This window comes from Phyllostomus hastatus, unplaced genomic scaffold (genome assembly GCF_019186645.2).
Source record: "Phyllostomus hastatus isolate PE091 unplaced genomic scaffold, TTU_PhHast_1.1 phas_contig_210, whole genome shotgun sequence".
In the NCBI taxonomy this organism is placed as follows: Eukaryota; Metazoa; Chordata; class Mammalia; order Chiroptera; family Phyllostomidae; genus Phyllostomus; species Phyllostomus hastatus.
Genome location: NW_025333737.1, coordinates 25612817 through 25624638, shown reverse-complemented (window position 1 = coordinate 25624638; position 11822 = coordinate 25612817). Strand labels below are relative to the sequence as shown.

General features: G+C 60.4%; 1 protein-coding gene across 5 annotated transcripts; it reads left to right on the top strand.

The window, feature by feature from the left end:
* Positions 1-403: 403 nt before the first annotated feature.
* On the top strand, positions 404-11128 carry EPN3 (epsin 3). Of its 5 annotated transcripts, none has more exons than XM_045837373.1 (10): positions 404-692; positions 3851-4551; positions 5509-5627; positions 6305-6385; positions 6590-6718; positions 7583-7670; positions 8145-8411; positions 8581-8697; positions 8817-9044; positions 9230-11128. In XM_045837373.1, exons 2-10 carry the CDS (start codon positions 3990-3992, stop codon positions 9562-9564), a joined length of 1926 nt encoding a protein of 641 aa, XP_045693329.1. In that variant the 5' UTR covers positions 404-692; positions 3851-3989; the 3' UTR covers positions 9565-11128. The 5 variants fall into 5 exon arrangements, with proteins under 5 accessions (XP_045693329.1, XP_045693332.1, XP_045693333.1 ...); XM_045837376.1 differs by lacking the exon at positions 404-692 and adding an exon at positions 1972-2241 and having other exon boundaries at positions 5539-5627; XM_045837372.1 differs by lacking the exon at positions 404-692 and adding an exon at positions 1974-2241.
* The last annotated feature ends 694 nt before the right edge of the window (positions 11129-11822 follow it).

The following is an 11822-nucleotide window of genomic DNA, read 5'->3' as shown; positions in this document are numbered from 1 at the left end:
GTGTGCTGGAGAGGCAGGGAAGGGGCTGGCCGGAGTCCTGTCAGGGCTGATGCACCCGTCAGGGTGGCCAAGGGGGCCAGCTGGGAGTCCACAGGAGGCAGTAACTCTACAGAAGGGCCAGCCCCCAGGAAAGCTCCTCCTGGCCCAGAGTGGGAGGGGAAGAATGGGGTGGGTGTTGGAGGCCCCTGGCCCTGTTTCCTGTTGAGGAGGCAGGAAGGGTTAATACACTGCAGGGGGGACTGGGCCCCCAGCACGTGCTCCCAGGCTCCAGAGCTGCACCCCCCCCCCCAGGGGGCTGCCTGCAGGCAAGCCTCTCATCTCTGAAGGAGCCGCCCGCCCGGCCAGCAGGAAGGGGTTAACACACCCAGCGCTTCCTCCTGTGTCCTGTTACTGCTGAGGCAGACCTGCCCGGCCAGCTGAGCAACTTTCCTCCTGAGTGCTGCCTGCCGGCTGGGCATCCAAGAGACCGGCGGACAAGAGGCAGAGCTGCAGCCCGTTCAGGGGACCCTGCCACGCCCTTCCAAGGGGTCTACACCTCCTTGGCGAGGGTGGGTCTCCGGGACGAGAGTCTGCGGTGGATGGCTCTGGGGACGCTCCCGAAGCTGTGCCGCCCCCCTGCCGTGCAGGTCGGAGGGTCGCCGCAGAGGCTGCTCACAGTCCCAGGGCTGGGGCCAAGGGAGCCTGCACCAGAGGTAAGTGGCCCCTCCCTGGCAGCGGTGGTGCCCCAGTGGAAGCTTCGGGGCTTAGTCTCCCTCCCAGGTTCCAGGGAGAGGGGTGAGGAGCACAGGGTGGTGGAGCGGGCTTATTGTCTCCAGTGGCCCTCCTGCCCGCAGCCCCTCCCTCCCTGCTGCCCCCAGGAAGGAGGACTGGGGGCCGCTCCCCATCCTGGGCTCCCCATCCTGGGCTCCCCATCCTGGGCTCCCCATCCTGGAACCCGGCTCTTTGGCAGCATTCCTCACAGTCTCCTGCTCCTCTCTGCCAGCCCCTCCTCCTCGGCCCCTGATGCACCTTTAGACTCAGGCAGCGCTCGCCCTACGCCAAGGCCCCCAGCACAGAGCTGACTTAAGCTTACAGCCAGAGGGCACTGCCACTCCCTGCCACTGTTCCTGCTGGACCCGATGGAGAGCAGAGGCTGGCATCTGCCTTAGCAGAGGATGGGAGGGGGTGCTGGCCAGTGTGGCACGCCCAGACTTTGGACAAACTCACCCACGTGACTCTACACCTGGGTTCCTTCCATCTCCCTGAACCCCACTCTGGAGAAGCCATCTGCTTCCTCAGTTCTGGCAGGTCCCCCAGTCCTCTGGGCCCTGGGAAGAGCAGCCCCCTCCCCTCTATAAAGTTCTTCTCGGGACGCTGTTATAGGAGAAAGCTGACATGTGTCCCCCCAGCTGGTCCCACCCCCTGTTGGCCCTTCTCCCATTCTACACCCCCCCCCACCATAGCGGATTCCTCCCTCCTCCTTCCTTGCCCTCCTTCCCCTCCTGCCCTCTCCCCTGTCTCTGAACTGGCCTCCCAGGCCCTGCCTTCTCAGTGTCCTTCCCTCCACCTGACAGGGCCTGGCTCAAGGTCACTGCAGTAATTCCATACCCGGCTGCCCAGGCCGCCGCTGCCGCTGCCACTGCCGCCTTATCGGCCGCTGGGTTTCTGTTTCACTCCCTTTTATTTCTGGGCATATTGTGTTCGATAAAACCCTTTGCTTGTAACACCGCTGGCAGAGCTCCCAGCTGCTCCCGCCCGCGTTCCTTCCTCTCTGCCTCCCTCCCTTCCGCACTCCCCGAGCCTCGCCCTGCCCCCTCTTCCTCTCCACCTCGTCCCCTTCTGACTTCAGGTGTTTCCGACCCCTCCCTTCCCCTAGCTCGGGCAGAGGTGTGCAGAGAGGGCCCTGCCCTGCCCACCTCCCAGGAGAAAAGTTCAGGCAGGGCTGCAGCGCCCACACCGAGAGCCCCTCCCACTGCCCGGGCGGGCAGGAGGGCCAGGTAGAGCCGCTGCCGGAGTCGGAGTCACGATGCCTGACTGGTTCTGCTGGTTTCAGTGGCCGGCTCCGGAGCGGGTGGCGTGCACTTGGGGCGGGCTTTGGGACACAATCACTTCTCATCTTCACTCCTGCCACCCGCCAGCCCACCGCTCAGAGAGGTAAAGGCAGGTCTGAGTCACGAGTGAGGGGGAGGGCAGGAGCTAAACCAGTGTGGGCCAGCGCACCCCCTCAGAAGGCCAGCTGGACAGAAAGGCAACGGACAGAAGGTAGGCAGTGCTTTCAGCCGGCACTCTCCATCCCTCCGGGTCTCCCAAGGGACGCCGGCGTCCGGGCAGAGCTCGCCCAGGCACCTGGGCCCTGAAGGAAACTGTGAGGCCTGAGGGCCCCTGCGAGAGGAGCCCTGTGCTGGCAGACCCAGGCGGAGGGGCGAGGCGGTAGAACAAACTCCTTTTGACTCCCGCTGAGTCCCAAGGTAGAGCCAAGAGGTGCCGTCTCTGTGGGTGCTGGCATCCATGAGAGTTCGCTGGCGAAAGTGGGAGCTGTGTGGGTCCAGCCGTGTGTGTGTGTGTGTGTGTGTGTGTGTGTGTGTGTGCGCGTGCGCGTGCCCACACCAGAGTAGTGGTGATGGCACAGGGACTCCCGTGTGGGTTTCTGGTAGGGCTCTGGGAGGACATTTCTCTGACTTGGGCCTGTGTTGACTTTCAGCAGATGGCCTGGTGCTCTGGCTGCGGGGGAGGGCACCTGGCTGCCCCTAGTCCCCCTGTAGCTGGAGTATCAGAGTTCTGCCATGTGCCCCAGGCCTTGGGGGGGTTTTGGGAACCCAGACCAGCCTGGCCCTCAGGGAGCTTACCTTCTGGCTGTAAAGGTGGGGCTCAGACAGTAAAGCAATCAAATGAATTCATTACAAAACTGGTGACGCTGACAATAAGTATTGGATTAGTCTTCTGGGGACCTTGGTCCCGGCTCTGACACCTACTTGCCATGTAACTGTGGGCAGGCCACAGCCCCTCTCTGGCCTCTGCGCTCTCGTGTGTAGGACGGGGTGGGGTGGCTGGATTTCTCTGAGAGGCAGCCCCCTCAGTGCCCCTTCCTCTCCCACCCGGCCCAGCTCAAGGTGCTCCCTCTGAGCCACCCCCACCCCACTCCTACCTCGCTGGCTCACTCCTCCTCTCCCTCGCCTTCCAATCTCTGGATTCAGCTCAGCCATCACCGCCCCTGGGGCATCCCCACTGATTTTCCTAGCCTGGGTGCTCCCGCGCTCCTCTGCGCTTTCCCGCTGGGCTGTGATTGCCTGTACGCTCCCCTCCCAACCGGACGTGGGTGCACCGGGACTGGTGCCCTGGGCCTGGTTCAGTGACGGCCCCAGGAAATGGGTATTGAGTGAATCGAGCTACACCGTCAATACGAGAAGAGAGGAAAGTGAGGACTGAGAAGGTGGAAAGGATAGGTCTTAAGCTAGATCCTGGCAGAAAGGGGAGAGGTAGCCCAGCAGAAGCTCGGCCGGTCGAGTTCCTGGGGGTCGTCGTTGTGTCCCTCACTGAGGGCAAGGACTGTGGTGTGTGTCTGCCTAGGTCCACCCCGAATCCCCACTTATGAGCTCCATGACCTGGGACGAGCCGATCCGTCTCTAAGCCTCATTTCCCTTCTCTGTGAATGGTGGTAGTAATAACAGGAGCTTCGCAGTGTGATGGTGAAGATAAATGAACGTGCAGAGCTAGCCGTGCTTGCTGAGTAATAAGTAAAATCAGACACGTAGAAAGTGCCCGTTGGAGGCTGTTCCTGGCAGTGGGGACACCTGGCCAGGCCTTAAGTGGGTGAGTGAGTGGTCAGCTAGGTGGGTCAGCGCCCCTGAGCTGCAAACCCTCTCTTCCTCAGACCCATGTGGGACCCAAGGACGAAGCCGCCCTGCTGAGAGCACGGCGGCCCACCCTTGGACACAGTGACCTCACGACGGTGGCCCTCGGCCCTCCACCTCCGGCTGGGGCGGGGGGTGCCCATCTCCAAGTCCCCAGCCATGACGACCTCCGCGCTGCGGCGCCAGGTGAAGAACATCGTGCACAACTACTCCGAGGCGGAGATCAAGGTGCGCGAGGCCACCAGCAATGACCCCTGGGGCCCGCCCAGCTCGCTCATGTCGGAGATTGCCGACCTGACCTTCAACACAGTGGCTTTTGCTGAGGTCATGGGCATGCTGTGGCGGCGGCTCAACGACAGCGGCAAGAACTGGAGGCACGTGTACAAGGCGCTGACCCTGCTGGACTATCTGCTGAAGACAGGCTCCGAGCGGGTGGCCCACCAGTGCCGGGAGAACCTCTTCACCATCCAGACGCTCAAGGACTTCCAGTACATCGACCGCGATGGCAAAGACCAGGGCGTCAACGTGCGCGAGAAGGTCAAGCAGGTGATGGCCCTGCTCAGAGACGAGGAGCGCCTCCGGCAGGAGCGGACCCACGCCCTCAAGACCAAGGAGCGCATGGCGCTGGAGGGCATGGCCATGGGCAGCGGGCAGCTGGGCTTCAGCCGCCGCCACGGCGAGGACTACGGCCGCTCTCGGGGTTCCCCGTCCTCCTACAATTGTGAGTGAGCCCTGGGTGCATGGCTGGGGACAGAGTAGTGGCCTGGGTTCCAATTCTAGCTCTACGACCTCAGAGGGAGGTCGTGCTGATTCAGTGAGATAAGGAGTGTAAAGCGTGAGGCAAATGCCCAGCACGTAGTAGGTGCTCGACAAGTTAGCATAAACCGTACTGTTAGTGTACATTTGTTGTTATTGTTGATTCGCTATCTGGCAGCACAGGGTGGTACACGCACAGGCCCTGGAGTCTGGTGGCATTCCTCGCCCTGCCCCTTCCGGGCCGTGTGGTCCGGACAACCGCCTCCCTGAACCTCAGCTTCCTCTTCCACAAAGCAGAGATAATCTCATCTGCATTGGTTTGATGTGAGAATTAACGAGACCAGGCCCAGGACTGCCCTCGGCCTTGTGTCCAGACACATGACACACACTGCCCCATCAGTGGCGTTCCCTATAACCACCCCGACTCGAGGGCACTGTCCTTGGAAATGGGGGGAGCCGTCGAGCAGTTCCTGGTTCTCCTTTCCATCCTGGTGGGGGCTTCCTCGGTCTGAGATTTATTCCGCATGGCCCTCCTTTCATAAAGCCCTTGACAGCATGCTGTGGTCTGGGAGAGCAGTGACCTTGAATGGAGCCTCTCATCTTCCCACCCCACTTGGCCTCAGGCTGCATGGGGCCCAGCTGGAAGGGTCAGGGAACCTGGGTTCAAGTCTTGCTGCAGGAGCCTGACCAGGCGCCCGTAGAACTGTTTGCTGGTCTGTAAAGGAGAGAATGGAGTCCTCATGGGGTAGGATGGGAAACATTACAGAAAGCGCCAAGCACGTGGCCTGGCATCCTGGGGCCCTCGACTGCCCGTTCTTCTCCTCCCCTGTCTCTCTCTCTGAGCCTTGGCCTCCTGGAGGGGATGGGGTGTGGGAGCCCCCGAGTACCCTCGGGGTCACAGGAGCCACGATGGTCATTGCAGCTTCCTCCTCGTCCCCCCGCTATACCTCAGACCTGGAGCAGGCCCGGCCCCAGACGTCGGGAGAAGAGGAGCTGCAGCTGCAGCTGGCCCTGGCCATGAGCCGGGAGGAGGCTGAGAAGGTGAGCACCCCGCCCCCCCGGGGCAGCTCGGGAGGCCCCAGCACTGGGCTGGGGTTGGCATGGGGAGGGCGCTGGCAGAGAAGGGAGACGTACCTGGATTAGACACACCTGACTCTCAGGCTCCCCCACACTGGGCCCCAAAACCGTAGTCTTGATCCCAAGGACAGCACAGAGCCTGCCTGTGTCCCTGGGATTGTCCCAGCAGGGATCACCTGCCTGCTTCCGGTCCCCTGGCTGGGCCTGGAAAGGACAGTGAGTGTGTAGTGGGCTGGGGGTGGATGAGTGTGGTGGGGGCCTGCTGCCGCCTCACAGAGGGGAAGGGGACACGTATGCTGACAGACACATTCATAGGGGACACAGAGACATGCTGCCACCACCCCGACCCCATCATCAGCTATACTTTTGTAGGCAGGGACAGCCCCTATGCCACCATCCACTCTGCCATCACCTCCGTGAATCCAGGCAGACCCGGCAGGAAGCAGGGCTTGGGGAGACTCAGGGGACCCAGAGGAAAAGGATTGACCTTGATTTTTAAACTGCATCTCAGCCCTGGACAGGGAGAAGACCACGCCCACATTGTTGTTTGGGGTGGGCACCTCTCTCTCAGTCCCACATTCCCTTTTGGCCCAGGAGTGGGAGTGCTGGACCAAGTTCACCCCTCTCTTCCTCCCCCGCAGCCGGTCCCCCCAGCCTCCCCCAGGGACGAGGACCTGCAGCTGCAGCTGGCTCTGCGCCTGAGCCGGCAGGAGCACCAGAAGGTAGTGGGCTTAGACTCCTGGTGCTGGTGCTGGTGGAGGTGCTAACCGGGCATTAACCAGCCTCCTCCTGCTTCACTTGGTGGGCTTGCTGCGCCTAACCTCTCAGCCGCCCCCCACTCTGCACTTTTCTCAACTCAGCTCAGGTCCCCTCAAGTCCAACCCCGGCTGCCCGTGCTCTCCTCACCCCTTTTGTGCCTTCTGCAGGAGGTGAGGTCCTGGCGGGGAGATGACTCCCCCATGGCCAATGGTGCTGGGGCCACAGTTCGCCGTCAGCAGGACAGAAAGCCCGAGAGAGAAGAGAGAAAGGAGGAGGACAAGCTGAAAACCAGCCAGGTAGGGAGGGTGCTGGGCTGCGTGAGCTGGCAGAGCCTAGGAGATGAACTGAGTTCATATTTGTAAAGAGTGCAGAGCAGTGCTTGGTATACAGTAAGCACTGCCTACCTGTTTATTCAATGAAAGTGGGGGTGGAGGGGGTGCAGCAGCCCTAGGTTGGGTCCCATACTGCATAGGCTGGTGACCAAGCTGATGGCAAAGTGGGATGTAAAGAATCCTGATTGAGGACCCTTCGAATTGGGTTCTGGCTTTGCTGCCACTTTAGGGTTGCGGCACATGGTCTTGAGGTGCTAGGATGGCACGCCGTGCAGGTGAAGACTGAGGTGGACTCAGGACATCCTGAGCTCCTGTGCACATTCTCCAGAAGGAGAAGGCAGCTGCTGGGAACAAGGCCACCCTCCAAAGCGGTCCACGCTAGCCCTGGGGTTCTCTGTCCCTTTTCTGCCAGCTCTGCGTGTTCACTGGGAATGGTTTCTCCTGGGCACTGCTTAGGGAGGTAGCCTTGTCATATAACCTGCCTTATCACTGATGGGCTGAAAAGCAAGACAGTTGAGGGCAGGCCTGGGTTCTGGCCTGGCTCAGCCTCTCCCTGGCTGTGTGACTCCAGGCGAACTGTTTCCCCTCTCTGGGGCTCATCTGTAAAGTGGGCACACCACCACCTTGCCTACCTACCGCATAGGGCTGTTGGGAATACCAGGCACTAAATGGATGAGGAAACATTTTATAAACTGAAAAGCACCGTGCAGAGGTGAGGGGTCATTACTAGGTGTTTATGGGATGCATGAAGGAGAGAAGGATCCAGAGTCAGGTGGACAGGGCAGGGCCTGCCCTCCTCTGAGCCATGACTGCCTCTCCTCTCCGCAGTCCTCCATCCTGGACTTGGTGGACATCTTCGCACCTGCCGCGGCCCCGCTCTCCACACACTGCTCTGCTGACCCATGGGACATCCCAGGTGGGCATGCAGGGCTGCAAGAGCCCCCAGGATAGCCCTAGAGAGCTCCTTCCTTCCTGGCTTCTGGCTGGCACACCGTTACCCACAGCTGAGGGCCCCTGGGCAGGTCACCTATGTCTCTGAATCTCAGCTTCCTCAGTGACATGGTGTTGTAGAAAGGAAGGGGAGCACATCTGAAGAGCCCAGCTCATGGGAAATGATCTCGGGAAAGTGCTTTTATTGCCCATCACCCTGGCTTTCCTACCACGGCCAGTCCCTGACTGCGAAGGTAGCCTGAGCTGCCGCTGCCCGGGAGTCCAGGCTCCTGGGATAACTTGCTAGCTATGGGCTCCTGCTTGCTGGGTGGTTCCGAATTGGCGTCCAGAATCTGTGAAATGGATCTTTTAGCCTTGCAACTTGGTCTGGGTCACTGGGAAGACCCTGGGCTGGGGGTAAGGGTCAGACTGGGGTCATGGCTGTGCTGTTCCATTTCAGGTCTCAAGTCCAACATAGAGCCCAGTGGCTCCTCCTGGCCTTCTGCAGACCCCTGGTCTCCAGTCCCCTCAGGAAGCATCCTGTCCCGAAGCCAGCCATGGGACCTGCCCCCGACACTGTCCTCCTCTGAGCCCTGGGGCCGGACCCCAGTGCTGCCTGCTGGAACCCCCACTACAGATCCCTGGGCACAGAACTCCTCCCACCACCAACTCCCCAACACTGGGGCTGACCCTTGGGGGGCCTTAGTGGAAACCTCCAACACACCAGGTAAGCAAAGGGCCAGAGGGTGTGGGTGTGGGTGAGGGGCTGAAGGACTTCTGGGTCCCCCTCCCTTTGGGGGTGAGGCTGTTAGGAGGGCTGCTTGCTTGGAAAGAGGTCAGTCCAGTGCCTGCTCTTTTTGCCAACCCATCTCATCTCCCTTTTCTTCCTTGGCTAGCTCTCGGTGGCACCTCAACCTTTGACCCATTTGCCAAACTTCCAGTATCCACAGAGACCAAGGAGGGGCCGGAGGGGGCCCAGGCCCCGCCCTCTGGGAAACCCAGCAGCCCTGTGGGTAAGCGGGAGGCAGAGGAGGACGCAGCTCTGGGGAATGAGCAGCCCACCCAGGAGAGGGCTCTGTCCTCTTCCTCCTGCCGAGTGACCCATCCCTCTCCACACCCGTTTGTATTCCAGAGCTGGACCTGTTTGGAGACCCCATCCCCAGTTCCAAGCAAAATGGTACCAAGGAGCCAGATGCCTTTGACCTGAGCGTAGTGGGAGAAGCCCTAACCCAGCCTAGCAAAGAAGCCCGAGCTCGCACTCCTGAGTCCTTCCTGGGCCCCTCAGCCTCTTCCTTGGTCAACCTTGACTCCTTAGTCAAGGCACCCCAGGCTGCGAAGACCCGGAACCCCTTCCTGACAGGTACAACATCCCCTGTTCCCTGGCAGGTCTCAACCCTGCACCCCCACCCTTCCTTTCAGAGCTCAGCCCTTGCCCTAGAATCTTCTTCTTCTTCCCTATTTCTAAAACCCCAGATACTGTCCCCCTCCAATTTAGGGCTATATCCCTGGCCCACTGCAAACCCCCTACCCACTCTCGTTCTGCAGATTTCAGCGCTCCATCCCCCACCAACCCGTTCGGCGGGGTCGAACTGGGCAGGCCGACCCTGAACCAGATGCGAACCGGGTCGCCGGCGCTGGGCCTGGCTGCGGGCCGGCCGATAGGGACGCCGTTGAGCTCCATGACCTACAGCACCTCCCTGCCCCTCCCACTCAGCAGCGTGCCAGCTGGCGTGAGCCTCCCCGCCTCAGTCAGCGTCTTCCCAAGGGCTGGCGCCTTCACGCCGCCGCCCTCCAGCCTGCCGCCACCGCTGCTGCCCACATCGGACTCAACTGGGCCTCTCCATCCCAACCCCCAGGCCAGCACCAACCCCTTCCTCTGAGCACCTTCCTGCCCGGGTCGCCCACCAGTGCGCGGGAGGCCCCGCCCCCAACGCTAACGGGGTTGGATTCTGTTCCCCTGTCCTTGGGGAGTGGCGGGGCTACCAGCCCAGGACCCGCCCCCGGAAGTCGAGACAGGCTGAGACTCCGCCCCGAGACTCCGCCCCGAGGCCAGTACGGACCCTAGTCCAGGCCACCGCAGACCCTTTGCAACTCCTGGAGCTAAAGAGTGATGGCTGCTCGGGGATGAGACCGCGCCCCCGTAATAAAGACTGGAACCCACGGTCTCAGCTCTCACCAAGTGGACTTTTTGCGGGACGTGGCGGCCAGGTCTGGACCACTGCGCAAATCAGCGGCTGCCATGGAAATAACTGCTCCACAATGTGGGGGCACAAAAAACGCTCCCGCTTTCTGCACAGCCCCCTCAGACTGGCACCTTCGCTTCCAGACGCTCCCTAGGCTCGCGTCCATTTGATCATTTTCAGTCATTTATCACACATGGGCGCCAGATTGATCTAACAGCAAGGAACCCGTTTATTGAGCACTTACGTGCTAAGCACTTTAGACAGATCACTTCATTTAATCCTTGCAACAACCCTCTGAGCTAGATACCATTACTCACATTCAGGACTGGCTACCTAATTCGTGGGGCCCAGTGCAAGATGGACATGTGGGGCCCCTTGTTAAAAATTGGGTTAAGAATTTTAAAATGGGGGCAGCAGAGCATTAAACCAAGTGCAAACCCCATTTTATAGGTGAGGAAACTGAGGCTCAGGGAGGTGAAAGCTAGCCTGGGGCAGGACTGGGATTCAGCGGCGGTTTGGCTTCGCTGGCCTCCAGGTCTTGGCCTCACAGCAGGTTTCATTTGCAACTGTTGACTGACTGCTGAGAACAAAATGCTGAGCTTGCCTGCGGAGGAACAGAGAATTGTTAGGCCCACAGCCTCCAGCAGCTCAGAACTCAGCAGGGCAGGCAAGCCAGGTCCAGGAGCCCCCAGGCCCCTTGGTTTTACTGCGTCACCTGGAATCCGGCTCTGCCCTCCTCTCCTTTCTCAGGGCTGGCAATACACTCAACCTTAGCCATGCAGAGGGAGCCCGAAGGTTTATGTGGGATCTGAGAAACCAAGGGAGAGGAGGAGGGCCTGATACTTCATCCAGGTGGGGCACCACTGCCCCCCTCCCTCCCTTTCTACTCAATGCTCTCAGGTCACTGAATGTGTCCTCAGTGCTCAAGGGGCTGGCCCTGCTGCCAGCTGCACCCACTTCGAGGTGCTAGGAGAAAATGGCCTTCCGTAGGCCGGAAACACCAAAGCTGGGGGAGACACGCAATGCTGTTCCCCTTCCTAAGGCTGGGGTGGGGCAAGAGGATGTTTTGTTATTTTGGAGGGACTCCTACCGTGGCCGTTGAAGGCAGGATGGATGAGAGCACCTACTTAGGAGTCAGACCGACTGAGTTCAAAACTCTGCTCCAAGATTTGCACATAATAATAATAATAATAATAATAATAATCACTCAGTAATAAGTGGTTATGCTCCCTGGCCTTGAGTAAATTACTTAACCTCTCTATGACTCTGCCTCCGTTTCCTTGTCAAATGGGAACACGCGTTCCTTCTTTATGAGGTCGCTGTGTGGCTCCTCCCAGGCCACTGCCCACTTGGCCCAGGGTTCACCCTCCCCAGAGACTAACCAGGAGGAGTGAACCTGCCATTGCCCCTCACTGCTGGTCTGCCGGACAGTGCCCAGGGTCCAGCCCCCGTCTGTCTCCATCCGTGGTCTCTGACCACCCTTTGCGCCTCCCCCGCTTGGGCTGTCCTCTTCTAAACTGGCTGTCACACGGACACTGCTTCTCTAACCGCCCCCCAAGGGATGCTGTTTTGATTCCCACAAAGGAGTTGGTACCCTTGCTCCCCATAGCTGCTTCCAGACCGTCTTCCTCCCGTAAGACCCCCTCCCCCTCCTTGAAGGCCGGAGCCTCGGGCCGTCCCCGCCTTCCCCGCACCTGGAGCTGTGTTCCACCTCATTCCTGCCGCGCTTCGGTCGTGGCTCACAGTCTGCTCCTCACGCAGATCTTGCTCAATCCCATGTGTCTCTATCGTCAAGAAGGCGGCCTTGCCACCCCATGACGTCCCGGCCACCCTCACCCATGGTCACACTCCGGGGAAGGTGTCCTCATTCCAGATTCCTCCACACTCAGGGCAGGCTTCCTGTCCTCTGATCTTACCGTCACTGCTCCCAGGGAGCACCCATGAGACCCTCCTTT

Bases quoted from the DNA above. Each gene is read 5' to 3' on its own strand.
- EPN3 (XM_045837373.1), top strand. From the start codon at position 3,990: ATGACGACCTCCGCGCTGCGGCGCCAGGTGAAGAACATCGTGCACAAC. The intron at 7,671-8,144 runs GTGGGCATGCAG...GTTCCATTTCAG, and splicing joins TGACCCATGGGACATCCCAG to GTCTCAAGTCCAACATAGAG. The intron at 8,698-8,816 runs GTAAGCGGGAGG...TTTGTATTCCAG, and splicing joins GAAACCCAGCAGCCCTGTGG to AGCTGGACCTGTTTGGAGAC.